Below are 16167 nucleotides of genomic sequence, written 5' to 3' on the forward strand. Positions count from 1 at the left end.
TGTGCATGTGTCTGTATAAAATATAAAAAATAAAATTCAAAATAACTAATAATAATATTTTTTGTTATTCAAAATAACAAAAAGAAAAAAATATTCAGAAAAACAAAAAGAAAAAAAATCAGAAAAAAGAAAATACTCAGAAAAACTGAAAAAGAAAACAAATTATTCAGAAAAACAAAAAGAAAAAAAATATTCAGAAAAAGAAAAAAAATCAGAAATAGAAAAAGAAACAATAGCATACAATGAAAAAAAAAAACAGAAAAGAAAAAAAAAATACGGACAGACTTTTTCTTTTTTTTCTTAACTGACTTCAATACGCAAGTTCCGTACAATAAAACCCAATAAGATAAACTTCCCATTTAAACACCAGTGAGTGATGCTGATGATGAAAACAACTCAGAGCAGCAGACGCAGCGCCGCGTGGGAGTGGCCAACAGCGCTGTTAGGTTTTAAACCCACACGTGGTCCTGGTCTTGGGCTTGTTTAGCAGCACACACACCGACTGGAAACTTCTGGGGACAAACACACACACACACACAGAGACAGAGAGAGAGAGAGAGAGAGACGGGATCACACCATTACCCCTGCCGAAAAATGCCATCTTACCCCCTCAACCAGTTTGCTGACCTGGAAGAGATGATGTGCAAGGTAAATGAAAAGTTGAGTGCATGCAAAAAAAAAAAGTTGGCTATGCTTGTGTTGCAGGAGAGGAGGAGTAGAAAGAGAGAGAGAGAGAAAAGGAGGAGGGAGGGAGGGTGGGGGGGTAATAGCATTTTAGCTTAGCATGCCACAATGCTATCTTTACGCAGTTTGCACACTTCACCTGTCATGTTTTACTCATCAGAAACTTTTTATTTAGACTTTTTATTGTTAGCCAGTGTTGTTAGCTTCCTCTTGTTTGGTCCACGTGATTTAAAAAGTTAGTCTGAGTCACGCTAGTTTAGTCTCAAAGTTAGGAAGCGTTATGTGCAGGCCCATTAAACTAAATCTAACTTAACTAAACTTATAACTAACTTGTTGATTTTTTTTGCTCTTGTCTTATTTTTTATTTTTTTTATTTTATTTAACAAGCTAAAGTTTAACTCGACGGTTAATTAACGGTGCTCCACATGCAACCTGTTGAATCAAAACACCACTGTAAAAAAAAAAAAAAAGCATGGTTGAAGTTTGATATATTTTTAATTTAGCTTTGATAAAAGGACCTAAAATCTAGTTAATTAAAGTTGTTAAGCTGGTTTTGATAGCATGGAGAAATGCATAGCTGGTTGGAAGTAAGTAGGTTACTATAGTTACTATAAAGTGTCTTTACTCACATTAGCAGACATAAGTCAATGTTAGATGCCATATTTAAACTTTTTAGTGCTGCAAATGAGGATTTAAGTTAGTATGTTTTCATTAGAGTTACTATAAAGTGTCTTACTATACTTTACTATACTGACATTAGTAGACCCAAGTCAATGTTAGATGCCATATTTAAAATGTTTAGTGTTGCAAATGGGGATTGAAATGAGTATGTTTTATTTAGAGTTACTATAAAATGTCTTACTATACTTAAATTAGCAGACCCAAGTCAATGTTAGAGGCCATATTTAAACTTTTTAGTGTTGCAAATGAGGATTTAAGTAAGTAGGTTTTCTTCAGGGTTACTATAAAGTGTCTTAATATGCTTTACTGTGCTCACCAAGTCTATGCTACATTAGTTTTAACTTTTTATTTTATTAGTTTATTTGTCAGGGACAGTGCATAAACAATGGATGTCTTACTATGCTCGCAGTAGTAGACCCAGGTCAATGTTGGATGCCATATTAAAACTTTTTTAATGTTGCAAATGGGGATTTAAAGTAAGTAGATTTTCTTTAGAGTTACTATAAAGTGTCTTACTATACTCATACTCATTAGCAGACCCAGGTCAATGTTAGATGCCATATTTAAACTTTTTAATGTTGCAAATGAGGATTTAAGTTAGTATGTTTTCTTTAGGGTTACTATAAAGTGTCTTAATGTGCTTTACTGTGCTCACCAAGTCTATGCTAGATTTATTTTTTATTTTATTAGGTTATTTGCTTATTTGTCAGGGACAGTGCATAAACAATGGATGTTGTACTATACTCACATTAGTAGACCCAAGTCAATGTTAGATGCCATATTCAAACTTTTTAGTGTTGCAAATGAGGATTTAAAGGAGTATGTTTTCTTTAGGGTTACTATAAAGTGTCTTAATGTGCTTTACTGTCCTCACCAAGTCAATGCTAGATTTATTTTTTATTTTATTAGTTTATTTGTCAGGGACAGTGCATATTAATAAACATATCTGTAAATATGCTAGAATTAGCCCAAAAGCTAGTTTCCATCTGTTGTCCCTGGCCAGGTGTGGGTTTGCAGCCTAAAATCAAGAAACAGATTCAAAACATTATAAGACAAATTAGTGACAAATGGCATATTTAACCTTTTTCTAGTGTTGCAAATGGGTATTGAAATGAGTAGGATATGTTTTAATACTGTTTTATGTGAGTCAACTTCTACTAGACAAATCCATCCAGCAAGGAGAGAAAAAAAAGTTAGTCCCTTAGCTCAAAGTACAGATTGATAAAAGCACTGACGCACTTATGCCGGGCAATAGTCTGGGCTTTAAGTCCTCTAAATATTTAATAACATTCACACTTACATTGCTACAGCCAGTCTTGAAGCGTACCTGTCTGCCTTGATTATTGCACTGATTCATTATATGCACTGTTTACAGATGTTTACATCTTTTATCTTGTAGCTGTTGATGTAATATAAACTAACTATAGGCCCCCGAGATCAGATGATGCATGCACGTGTTACACAGGCTTATACTTGTTAAATATTGTAGATACAGACCAGATGAATCATAACTGTTCTCGGGGGGGCTGAGAGATGATTGTACAAGGAGGCGAGTTTGAATTAGTGAAATGTTCCTAGATTGATTTAACAAAATGCAGACAAGAAGCCACAAGGGGTCATTTTTTTTATTTTAGTTATATCGTACTTGTCAATTGTTTGTGCTAATGTTGCGTTCTTGTCTTGTTCTTTTTTACAGCAATTATTTAATCTGGACCTGAGGGACCAGAGCAGGCAGCTAGCATCCCTCAGTCTAGCGATGAGAACACCAGGATGCATCGGTCAGCCGCGCAGCAACAACACATCTTTTTCCCTCTCATCCCTCTCCTGCCTACCCACGGATTCTCCAGACAGTGTGTTTCAGTCCTCCAACCAGTGGGGGCAGCAGCAGTCAGAAAGCCCTCTGCCTTCCCAGCTTCCCAATTCCACCCAGTGGGGAAAGCAAGGCTTCCTGTCCCAGCGGTCGGTCAGCATGGTAGAAACCAGTAGCACCACAGCAGCAAGCCTAGGCTGGCCCGGCTCTGACACCAAGCTTTCCCAAAGTGACTCCTGCTCGTCCACCTCGTCCACATCCTCGTCACGCTATAAGACTGAACTGTGCCGCTCCTTCACGGAGAACGGCTTATGCAAGTATGGTGGGAAGTGCCAGTTTGCCCACGGGCACGATGAGCTGCGGGATCTAAGCAGACACCCCAAGTACAAAACTGAGCCATGTCGTACGTTTCATACCATCGGCTTCTGCCCCTACGGGATCCGCTGCCACTTCGTCCACAACAACGAGGAAGAAATGAAACACTCCCTCTCCCGTTCATCCTCATCTTCTTCCTCCTCTTCGAGTGTTCTCCCCCAGCCCATGCCCCCCTCTCGCACGCACAGACCCCCTCTCGTCAGACAGAGCTTCAGCTTTGCTGGGTTTCCGTCTGCTCCCCAGCCGGCCCTTCAGCCTGCCCTCCCTGCTCATCCTCCTCCCGCAACCAACGCTTTCACACGCGCTCCCTCAGCCTCTCCTCCTTCCTGCGCTGACATTACCGACCTCCTCTCTCACGCCTTCCTGGAGATGGACTCAGCCTTCGAGGCCTCCCCTGTCCACCAGTACCCACCCGGCATGGGCCAGGTCACTCCAGCAGATCCACGCTCTCCGTTTCTGCCTTCCCCAGATTCTGGTTGTTCTCCATGTGGCCTGTCTCCGACCGCCTCCCCCTCCCTGAGGCAGAGTCCCAGCGCCACCGGGGTCTTCTCAGGGCCGCTCGGTACCAGATCCCTGTCATACACATCCCTGTCGGACCAGGACCAGGATGGAGGAAGCAGCTCAGCCAGCTCGCTCAGCGGCTCCGATTCCTGCAATAATGACGGCAACGGCAAACGTCTGGCCGTATTCAGTCAGCTCTCTGTTCCCGAGGATGCTACCGGGTTCTGCCTTTAGGCTGTAGTGTGCTGGGACACACACACACACACACACACGCATATGCACACATACACACCCATACGTAGAGGCACAGACATGCAGACACCATAACACATGTATATGCAGTACACACATGTCCAGATCCAAGCGCAGCCACCCCTATAAAATGCACACTTTTCCTCGCACACACACAGCCACTGGAGTGACGTTTAGAAACGTTGTTTGTGGTGTCAAAGGAAACAAAGACTGACTCAGAACGCTCAGAGAGATTTGCCTGTTAGATTTATGTGGTTAAAATTTCACTGTCGTGTGCGTAAGGGAAGCCGAGAATAATGGTGAAACGAAAACGTGTGTCGCCAACCACCAAAACAGAGTAAACATATCAAGATAGAAGTTGATGCTTTATCAAAAATAGTGAGCTGAAATGGCAAATCGCGACAAAAAAATATTGTAATCACAGTGTGATTTGGCCTCTCGGGGGGGGGCCAACTGTTGTTTAGTTCAACCACACAATCCATTTTTACTTCTGTCAACATCTTGTGAACGATCTAAAGAATGTGATAAAGCCAAAGACATCTGTTTGTAGCTTTTGATTATGGTGGGACAAACACACAATGTGACCTATGTTTAGGAAGTGTTGTTTGTTATATTTTTCCATTAACTGTACGCAGTAGTATTGTTTATAAGCTAGTGAAAGTGTTTTCCTCATAACTGTGCAGTCTGAGGTTATGTTTGGATAACTGGCCTCGTACTAGAAGGCCTTAAACCTGAATGTTAAGTTTTTTTAAAACAGCTGAAGTGCCTGTAGTGTTTTTTAACAGGTCATGTTACAGTGTTGATCCATGATTTGCTGGTTTGTTAGGAAAGATGTGAAGTGGGGTGTGAAGTTTTTTTTGTTGTTGTTGTTGTTGTTATCGTTTCTTTTCTTTTTTTTGTCAAGTTGTGAAGAGAGTTGCTCTTCTGTCTCAAGTGCATTATTGACAAACTACCACCAAGTGACCAAATTCACGCTGCTTTTGCAGTCATGGAGGAAAGGGGGCTCAGCTTGACGTTACAAAATAAGCCAAGTTCATTGTTCATGTCATATCGTTAACTGTATGATTTACTGACTAGAAAAACAGGACATGGGAGGGTTAATTTTTTTTTTTTTTTTAAGGCTCTGATCTGTTAAGTGTCACTGAAGTAACAGCTGGACAAAAAAAACCTACAAATGAGACCATCACATGATTTCTTACATCTTGTGTTGCATTTTGCATTTTTAGATATGCAAGACACTTGGCTTAGATTTGAAGTCAATCAAGAGAACGTTTCCTCTAAGTCCTTTTTTTTTTTTTAGTCTTGAGCATGTTTCCTAAAATGTTGTGGTGCTAATCTGTATTTTCGATGATTTTTAACATTCCCAGGATTGGGATTTTTCTTTCCTTCTCCTCAGTCAGGTATTAGGCACAGCACTGGTGTCATGTTTTCATGACTCTCACCCCCCACTATTTCCCATCTCTCTCTCTTCTTCCATTCAGTATTAATTCTTCCTGTTACGGCTTCCTACTGTTATGAATGTGTAGCGTCCTGGTTCACAATTCACCTGATCGTTGTGCCATGGCCTGTTGCCTTACCGAGCTAGATCCAGCATACTGTAGGGTTAGTGTTTTAGAAATGTTACTCGGCTGTTTTTTGTGTGTTTATTATGTAGTTGGTTTAGAAGAACAGACTCTGTCCTGTTACTGCTCTATTTAAAATTGCCTTTTCATCAACATGTTTGAGGCCTGTTTAGTGTCAAAGGTGATAATCTTTAGTAAATTAATTTCTTTAATTTATTTTAACGTATTTATAGAGGACTGAGTTGTTAATGCTTGTATCAAGTTTAATATATTTAGGTTTCTTTTGCTTTTTTTGTACTGGAAATAAAGTTTTTTTTTGTTTTTTTTAAACTGACAGTTTGTTTTGGCTTTTTCACCTTTTTATCCTCTTACACAGGTACAGTTAACAGACATGTTTGACTCATCTTCTCAGAAAGTAGTGATGAGAGTTATTGAGGCCCTGTATGCTTCCTTCAACTGTCTGCATGATGGTAGTGTATTTGCAACAATGCTCACACATTTGTGACGTTTCAGTTGCACGGTGGCGGAAGGAAGGAAACGCTTAACAGGAAACCAGTGAACTGTCATTTCTGATTTGCATACTAGATTATATTTGCGGCCCTGCACTGTTGAGGTCGACTGTATCTATACATGATGTCAAACGTGAAGATAATGAGGAATTCACCTCACTTTGAAGTGGGGATCTCTCACGCTTAAAGGGGGGAATACACTAGGAGATAAGACAATAATACGTCATGATCCACAACACAGAAACCATCTCCAAAATGTCAACTCTTCACCCCCACATTATTAGATAATGTCCTCAATCTGTAGAGGAAGATTTTGAAATTGCCAAATGTGAGATGCATGGCTTTAAGGCAGAGGTGTCAAACTCATTTTCATTGAAGGGCCACATACAGACCAATTTGATCTCATGTGGGCCAGATCATTAAAAAGATGGAGGGAAGGAGGGAAGAAAGGTAGGAAAGACAGACAGTGAAGGAGAGACGGGAGGAAGGACAGAAGGAAGGAATGAAGAAAGGAAAAAAGGAAGGTAGGGAGGATAGATGGAAGGAAAAGAACACAGGATGGCAAGTGGGCCGGATTGCACCCCTCAGCGGGCCGTATCTGGCCTGCGGGCCGCATGTTTGACACCCCTGCTTTAAGGGGACAGCCCATTTAAAATAAAAAAACTCATTTAGTCTACATTAATGGTTATAATTTATGCAGTATAGTGCTGCAGTGATATTCAGTATTTCAGTGAATAACATTTTTGTCGTCTACAAGTTGTCAACAGGAGAGAAAAGTACGTACTTGAGATTTCCAGGTGAAATTGCACTCTGGAGCTTTAAATGAATCACACACTCAGCATGAGGATTGTGATTACAGACCCTGCTGCTTAGCTTCACAAGTCAATAAAAATCTTAGCAGGTGTTTAAACTTGAAGGCACTTCACCTAAATGACAGAAGGAGTAAAGTGCATTAATTATTAAGAAAATGTCGATTGTTGACTTAAGTGAGGTCCTTCATTATGGTCTACCTCTTCTGAAAAAATGCTCAATCAAAAAAATGGGGGCAGCTGTTCTCTTTCCTTCACACACACTTAGCATTTCCCCAAATCAAGTATTGTCAAGTTTTGGCTGCTCCATCCAGTCTGCTGTAGGATAGCAGGGCACTGGTGTGTTTTTGTGTGTGTAGTCATGCCATGGAGATTTCATGTGGAGATAAGAAGTCTATTGTTTGGGGTTTAATCTTACCAATCCTGGGCTCCCACCCATTTCCTTTCTCTCTCTTACTCACTGCCTCCATCCAACCATCCCCCTTTCATCCTCAACTCCTTCACTTTATTCCTCTCCTTTCCTTCAATTATATATCGTCTCATCTCTTCACTTACTACACTATGAGTGGTAGTTTAATAATAATTGATAATTGTGAGCGGATCAGGCTTCTAAGAGGCTTCAGCTCCATTAGGAAGTCTAACCACACAACTTAATTGATGCTCATTAAATCAAGATTTTTTTTTAGGGCATATCTGTGTCTCCACATATAAGATGCCACATTCAGGGACATATATATGCTTGACAGGAAAACGGCTCGGTATTTAAAACTTAATTAGTTAAGACTGTTTGCATCACAATAATAGGGGGGTTTCATCAAACTTTCAAAATAAGTAATGACAATGGAAAGAAGTTTTCTCTTCATTCACATTGCCAAAAACCAGAGAGAGGACAGAGAGGGGACAGAGGTAAAGATGCATACTTATGGTTGACCCTCCAGGAATCTGTCTTTCATGCACACACATACAAGAGCTATTATCTTGTCACTGTTAACATGAGATGGGGTTGGCTTGTCTGGGAATGATTAGTGGCTGTGAAGGGGTTAAAGGCATGTGTGTGCTTGTGTATGGTGTGTGTGTGTGTGTGTGTGTGTGTTGTATTGTGTGTGATAGGCATTCTCCCACACTCTTGCCCTGTGGGACATAGGAAAGGCAGGCAGATGGCTGTATTCAGGTCCACTGCGGGTCAACATATGGCCCCAAGAGACAAGGTTTGTGTTTGGTGTGTGAGAGAATCTCACTTTTACTATGCATGAGCGGAGGAAGTTGAATGAGTAGGCAAAGGAGGAAAAAGGTAATAGTGTGGGCAGAAAACAAAGTTGTGTGCAGATGAAGTTGTGAGATAAAGAAGAAAGGGCAACGTGAGAGGATGAAAGTGGGCGGCGGCATCCTGTGAGATGCGGTGGTTAAATACAGCAACGTGAATGTGTGACGAAAAGAAGACTAGGCTTTTTAGTTCGACTGTTAATTCTTATTCATTCAGTCTTGCAGTTCATTTTGGAAAATATAATCCAAGTGGAAATTGAAATTAAAAATAAAGCTTCCTCTAACCAATTTACATTTTTTGATGGTTTAACAATTTTTTTCTCTCTTGTCGATCAAATTAACTTGACCACACCAAACTAGCTTAAATCACAAATATCAATGTGAAATACTGCTACTGCTAGTATAGCATATAGCATAAAGTCACTCAAATAAAAAGAATAAACATATTTAAATAAACACTAAACACTTCCAATTCAACACTGTAATTACCTGTTGATGCAGTTTTTTTTAAAGTATCACTAGTTAACACGTTGGACGCAAGCTAGCAGTTAACGATTAGCTAACCAATGCTAAATGCTGCTACTGCTAATTCACGTAATTAACCAACTAAAACTTGTTCAATGTTCAAATTGTAAGTTAACTATGTAGCTACAGCAGACTTAGCTTCCAGGTAGTATCCAAATATTAAACATTAATCAAACTTATCTTCCATTTTTGACCTAGTAGTATTTTATTCTAATTTAACGACTTCGACCAAATTGACAAGGCTCAACAATGATTTTTTAATTGTGTTAAGTTAATTTGAATTAGTTTCTGCCAGTTAAGACTGAGTCAAACTGAGCAGCTTTTTGGGAAACCTAACCCAGATCAATAGTATCTGTCAACATCCCAATCCCGCACTACAAAAGGCTTGAGCCAGTCTATGCAGACAGTGTTACTGAATTGTAGCAAGTCATCAATTTGAGCGAATGAATGCTGTTTTTTTTTTAACTTGCACACCCCCCCAAACACCTCCTTTCTTTCTTCTAGCCCCCTGAACACCCCCCCCCCTCTTCCTCCTCCTCCTCCTCCTCCTCCTCCTCTGCTCTCCTCCCTCCTTCCATTCACTGTTTCTCTTTGTGAGTGTATTGGTGACATTGTGATGCAGCAGGAGAAAAGGGGAGCAAAACTGTGTAAAGCCGCACAAAAAACAGCTGTTACTGTTACTGAACTGTCACCTTCTTCTCCCAAATCTGACTGTCCAGAGAGAGAGAGAGAGAGAGAGAGAGAGAGAGAGATGGGCCCCCGGTTTCTTCTCTCACGACATTTCGTTTGTGAAGTATTGAGGAACAGGTAGATGAAACTTCTCTTTCTATCACACACCATCATCTGTCTCGACCCCTCTACCCCTCCACCCCCCCCCCCCCTCCCTACAATAAACTTTTCTTTTCTACCTTTCATATCCCTCTAGCCTCCTGTAGAGGCTCTTCATTCTCTCCATCCCTGTTTCCTCTTGCCCACTCTCTCCTCCTCCTCCACCCGACTTATACAATTCCCTCCCGGGCCTTCCCTTTAATCCCTCCTTCTCATTTTTTCACCCCCTACTTCTTTCCAGAGAGGATTTGGGCCTAAGTGTTTAATGGGTTGCAACAAATGGGCGAAAGAGTGGGCTGTAGTCAGGTGCTGCACATTTATGCAGACTAACACAATTTTTCTTTCTTTCACTGTATTATTTCAGTTGTTTTGTTGAGTTTAAAACCCTCCTCACATATAACTATCTCCTATATCATACACTAGCAGCAGGAATAGATTGGTTATAAGTATAAAGCAAGGATCTTGTTTAAGTTAATTTCTTTTAACTTTTAAGCTTCTTCAAGTACTCTTGTCTTGAGGACCTCCATAATTAAGGATGTAACCCAGTTTGAGCTCTAACCCAAAATCTAAGACAGCTGTGTTAAGATAAAGGGGTACTACGGCAATGTAGTATTGCACTTTCATAAAGTTGGTCAAAAGTGATGCCTAAACCCTGGATCTTACTTTTTTTAAAGATTGGACCCTGATGATAAAACTCACAGTATTTTCTCAGACTTTAAAAACTCCCTTAAACCATTTTATAGCTTTTGTCCACAGGTTTATTGGTGAGGAAGTAAACTGATATTCAGGTGTAAAATTGGTGCCCCTTTAACATGCAGTCCAAGTCATTCCATCTCTCTACTTTCCAACATACTTCGAGTTGGGTTGCTTTTGTTTTAATGTTGGTGCTAGGACACTACAATAAGGGCACACGAGTACAAACAGTTTCTCTTTGTACGGTTCAATACAACATGTTGTGAGCCAACACAGACAGCAATTACTTCTGTCACGGCAATAGCAACATATGAAGAGCGGCACCAGCTTCATGTGCCTTTATTCAATAAAACTATTTCACAGATGACCGTGGAGTATTGAAAAGTCAGGGACACTTTAACCACAGACTAAATGAAATATTGTCAACATGAATGAATCTCTATCATAACTTGAAAATCCTGACAGGAAGTAGAATTAAAAATAATCTGCCATATATAATAATAGACTTGATGATGAGCTGATTAAAAACACACACACAGGCTACCTGTTTTTTCCTGGAAACTGAACTTAAGTATCTTAGAAGTAAAGTACAGTAACATACAGTCGAACCTCTTAATACCAAGCTCATGATATGGATCAAAAACTTGAAAGAAACATTAATAACTTAAGCAGGAAAGATGGAAGATGAAACTGCTGTTGCTAGTGTACGCTGTGGAATGTGCTGCACTTGTTAAGCAGGAGGGCGATGAAAAGAGAAAAGGCCGAGGGTCAGGTAATAGAAAAACACTGTTGCCTCTGACGCAATACTTCAAATTCTACATTTTCACATTATTTTACTGTACAACAATATGTTGTTCAGGTGCAAGTCTGAGCGAGAGAAAGTACAGACAAATTAAAGTAGAGATTTGAGAAAACAAGATAGCAATAACAGATAAGGAAGCACTGAATTGAACTAATTGTGTTGGGTAAAGCAACAGTAATGACAGCTTCATGTGTCCCTCTAGTGGCAGAAGTAGGCAACAGCATGTACCGAATTAATTCATTTCTTACCATTTCTTGTTTTTGTGTAGTCTTTGTCACAACATCAGTCTTTCATTTAAAGAAAAAAAATGTTAAGTTGATTAAATAAAATAAACAAACTGACTATACTTACAGCTTCACAGTTTTAAACTATTCCAGGATAAAAATGAGACATCCATTGCATGTGTGTAGTCATTTAGGAAAAATACCTATATTAGAGGAGACTGCTGTACAAAGCAAGATGTGAAAGACAAATGTAACCCAGAAATCCATTTTAATCATTTTTTAGCATCACAACATGATTGAATCACATTTGTAATTTTATTGTATGGCAACTCTAGCTAGCCTCTAGCTTAGCTAGGTAACTCTCAATGCTGCACATTTACATATAAATGCTGTACAAAGGATAAAAATGTACATCTTTATAGAACAAATAATAAACTGTAAACCCAGTGTGCATGGTTCTGAAATGCTCACTACATAGCTGTTATTTAGCTGTCAAATTTGTATAAAGCTGAGAAATGATCATATCTAATAATATTACAGAATTACAGTTACATTTCTGTACCAATGACTCGTCTTAAATTTGCATTTTGCCATTGAATGATCAGAAATGTTAATGACCACCAGCATACAGGAAAAACCTAGCTCCTAAAGGCAATCTGCAACAAGGCAGAGCTAAGCACCAGGAGCTGGTTACACCTTCTTTAAAGAGTCTGCAGAGGGACAAGTGTGGGGAATTATGAATCTGAAGAGCCGTCTGTAAAGGTTTATTACATCGTTATTTAGAGGGATGCTAAAAGAGATGGATTGGGAATCGGTACGACCTTAAATATCATTATACATCAATTCATTTCCAATTCGCTTGCTAATAAACACAGAAACCTCAACACATTACAAACACTGAATTATCTTAACTTTTACTATACAATCACATTAACATTATTGTGTTCACAGCCACTGACGGCCAACGTTTCTTTTCAAATGTCAGCCACATGGGATCAGTCAGGACTCGGCTCCACTTATTTAGTTAAAACAGAGGATGAAAGCAATGCATGTTGTTTAGCTTAATTGGGGAATAACCCACTACCAAAAACAAGATGTAAAAGGCAAATAAAATCAAATCTTGCCTGGCTAACTCTTGTTTGGCCCTGTCCTTAGGTACAGCACTGTACCTGGTTGTTAGCAGAACCTTGCTAGTCCTGTTTGGCCCTGTAGTGAAAGTCAGGGTGTTGTTTGATCCCCTCTGTGGTTGCACTGCTCAGTGGGAGAACAGGAACTACTATCTTCTCTTTAGGATTAGCAGAACCTTTCATCAACAGAGTCCTGCCCATCAGCACCACGGCAGCAGAGAGGATCCTGTCACAATTTCTGGACAACGACCTGGAACTTACCTGCGGAGGCACAGACGAGATTAACTTTAACTAAAAGTATCCAAAATTAAAATACATTTTGAGGACACTAATGGCGCTTTTCCACTACACAGTTCCAGCATTACTCAACTCGGTTTGTTTTTTTTGCGTTTCCACTAGGGATAGTACCTGGTACCTGCTTCTTTTTTAGTACCTGCTCTGCTGAGGTTCCAAGCGAGCCGAGCTGATACTAAATGTGACGTCAACAGACTGCCGGCCACTGATTGGTCAGAAGAGTTGTCGCTGGAAGAGTCATGAGCCGTCCCACACAAGAATCAAACCCGGCATTTTTAAATACCAGTAACAGCGTTACAGTCATACGGATCAATTTTGTTGCTTTGTGTGTGACAGAAAGCCACATACAGCAGCAAGTACACCACTGCCTCCATGTCCTCCATTGTTTATCTGTTTGTGTCGCGTATAAAACGAAGTCACGGCAGTTTCGCGGAGCCGTGCTATGACGACCCCGTCCACGTTGAGTACGTACCTTTTTGAAATGGAAAAGGTCGTTCCTGGAACCGTACTGAGTCGAGTCGAGCCGAGTAGTGCTAGAACTGTATAGTGGAAAAGCTCCATAATGAATTTGTTCTGAACCTAACTTGACCATTCATGATGGTACTTACACGATGGCATGACCGAGACCTCAGCGGTCACCACACTGTCCAGACCCAGATTAGACAGAGCTCCTCTCACCACACCACACGAGAAGGCAAGGTACTAAGAGAACACAACGAAATGAGATTATCAACAACAAGATTAATCCTGGTTGTTTGGTTGTGTGCCGAAATATAAAGCCTTAAGTGACGACTTCTACGGGATTTCCATGTAACAGCAGCAGGAATGTCTCTTCTTCTTCTTTGTGTGTGAGGAGGAGAGAGTGTTTACCTTAGGAGCCTGATCCAGGTACTGTTTCCCATTAGAGAGCTGAGTCAGCTGGGAGAACTTGTTGTCCTGCAAAACATAGGTGCCCTATGACGAGAAATAAATGTTTAATAAGCGTTTGATTAGCATTAATTTACATAAATGTTATTTTGAATGTCTAAAAACACTCTTAAATATGATTTAACATATTTTAGTGCCTCATTTACTAGTAGAGGTTTCCTGAAGGTTAATAAGAAATTAAATAAATGACCCTGTTTGTGCAATTTTCTTTGTCACAGTGAGATTGTAACTTCTCAATAGCAGGAGAAATTACAGTAATTGAGCAATAACATCAGCCATCTATATAGAGTATGAAGTAGTTGCTTGTGTTCCCAGTTATCATTTTGGGTATCATTATTTGAAAATGAAAAATGTGATGTTTCTTTGAGATTCTGATTTTTCTGGTATTTTTTGAGGCATTGCACACTTTCCCTCACCAGTCACCACGATGTCAATTTGCATAACATACTGCATCATTGCACAAGTGTATATCTGTATATCTATATCAGTGTATATCTTGTAAGCTGCTCGTAGTTATTTATATCCTGTACAAAAGCACTTTGTAGCACTATGACTAAATTGCACCTCTGGTTATTTGCCAACTGCATCTTCTTGTACTTTCTTCTACTTCTTGTAAATCTAATCTAAGCAACATGTTTATTTTACCTGATGGTTGGTTCTGAGGTTGTCAATCTGTCTTTTGAAGACCTTTGTCCAGAAGTCTTTACAGATGAACTTCATTACATCCAACTCATCCTTAAAGCTGGGGGAGTCTCTGGTCAACCTTGACAGAGTAGCAAACATCAGCTTAGACACTTAACATGAGTTACACTTAGCGTGTGTAGCACATACAGTTTGTGTGTGTTCACCAACCTCTCAATAAGTCCTTGTCCCACCCTGAAGCCCATCCCTTCCAGGACAGAGACGCAGACAGCTCTGTCCTGAGGAGAAAAAAAGAAATGTTCATGGTGTTGATTAGTTTAGTGGATATCTACTATCTGTGTGGGACTGATGTGCACTGTAAAATGATAAACTCAAAGTAAGTAAACTTCTAATACAAGTCAGAGAGTGATCATCAGGTAAGCTGGAGATACACAGTTTTAAAAGACTCAGAAAATATATTAATATCAGTTGTACATTTGGTTGTATTACCCCTGGGACAGCTGTTGACTTATTTTGGCCTCTTTTGGAGTAATGTGCATCTTTATCAACAGCCATACTGATAAAATCTTAAATCATTTTGGAAACATGCCATACGGACCATTTCCAATACTAGAAAAAAATACTCTTAATTGAGCATTCAATCTTTATATTATAAAATATTTAAATTAATTGGCTAGCTTCATAGTCATAAAACAAATGTACAGGTAAAAAGTCAAACTTCTTAATTTTCTATGACTACTAATACCCCTTCCTATGTATATATGATCTTTTTTGTGGTAAAATCAACTATATCTGTTTCATATGTCAATAGAGAAAAAGAAAGAAAAGCTAGTATGCTAAGTTTTTTCTTTCAAAATTAAAGTATACCTGTCAGTAACTCAACACACCTTGTTGTCCAGCTCTCCTTTACTGGACTGCTGCTCCTTGTAAACATGTGACACCATCTCCATGTGGAGAAACTCAAACAACACCTCGTCTGCCATTTCCTGACAAACACACAGAAAACATTACAGGCAGCTATAATGACAAAAAAGGGTTTAATTACAGCTGCAAGTTTGGCGTTTAGCATGCTAGTTAGCATCAAATAGCTATTTAGTGTTGTAGAAAGATGATAAACACTTTTATTTTCACTGAAACATCGAAGAGAGTGAAGACAAATGTGTGTGTGCATGTATGTATGACCCAGCTTGCAGTTAATATAGATAAATATAACAGAATATGATGTTATACATACCTGTCAAAATACTGCGGGAAGTAAACACAAGCCTTGGTCCGGAGGTGCACTCGTTATCAACACCGGGTGCACATGGGTGGAGTTAGTCCTTAAAATAGCAGGTTAGGAAGGCGAAGGCATAGGGCGAAGGCATTACACATGCCTTCCCCATCCTAGGTGGAAAAATGCCACTCAGTAATTCCACAAACCCCGGAAGCACGCAAATAAATTAGAGATCTAATAATAAGACATGTATGATACACCAAGACTCAATTATGTTCACTGCGTGGAAGTGTCCGCCCGCCAGAAGTCGTTTTTTTCGGCGTACGCCTTATATCCTTTGAAGCATACCCCTTAATTACTACGGAAGGCATTTCATCCAATCACCGAATGCGATTTGTGTCCCACGTGATATTCTTGTTCGGCTCTGATTGGTTGTTTGGAAA

At 39.7% G+C, this 16167-nt stretch overlaps 2 protein-coding genes across 2 annotated transcripts; one reads left to right on the top strand and one right to left on the bottom strand.

Annotated features, from left to right (window-relative positions):
- The first annotated feature begins 415 nt into the window (after positions 1 to 415).
- zgc:114130 (uncharacterized protein LOC570332 homolog) lies at positions 416 to 6273 on the top strand. The gene is made up of 2 exons (XM_053320897.1): positions 416 to 648; positions 3062 to 6273. Exons 1-2 carry the CDS (start codon positions 595 to 597, stop codon positions 4283 to 4285), a joined length of 1278 nt encoding a protein of 425 aa, XP_053176872.1. The 5' UTR covers positions 416 to 594; the 3' UTR covers positions 4286 to 6273.
- Positions 6274 to 11769: 5496 nt separating this feature from the next.
- trappc6bl (trafficking protein particle complex subunit 6B, like) lies at positions 11770 to 15854 on the bottom strand. The gene is made up of 7 exons (XM_053320903.1): positions 15743 to 15854; positions 15396 to 15494; positions 14719 to 14786; positions 14512 to 14629; positions 13810 to 13893; positions 13548 to 13641; positions 11770 to 12906 (listed from the first exon to the last, which is right to left on the bottom strand). Exons 2-7 carry the CDS (start codon positions 15489 to 15491, stop codon positions 12875 to 12877), a joined length of 492 nt encoding a protein of 163 aa, XP_053176878.1. The 5' UTR covers positions 15492 to 15494; positions 15743 to 15854; the 3' UTR covers positions 11770 to 12874.
- Between the last annotated feature and the right edge of the window lie 313 nt (positions 15855 to 16167).

The sequence above is a fragment of the Scomber japonicus genome, chromosome 6, assembly GCF_027409825.1.
Source record: "Scomber japonicus isolate fScoJap1 chromosome 6, fScoJap1.pri, whole genome shotgun sequence".
NCBI lineage: Eukaryota > Metazoa > Chordata > Actinopteri > Scombriformes > Scombridae > Scomber > Scomber japonicus.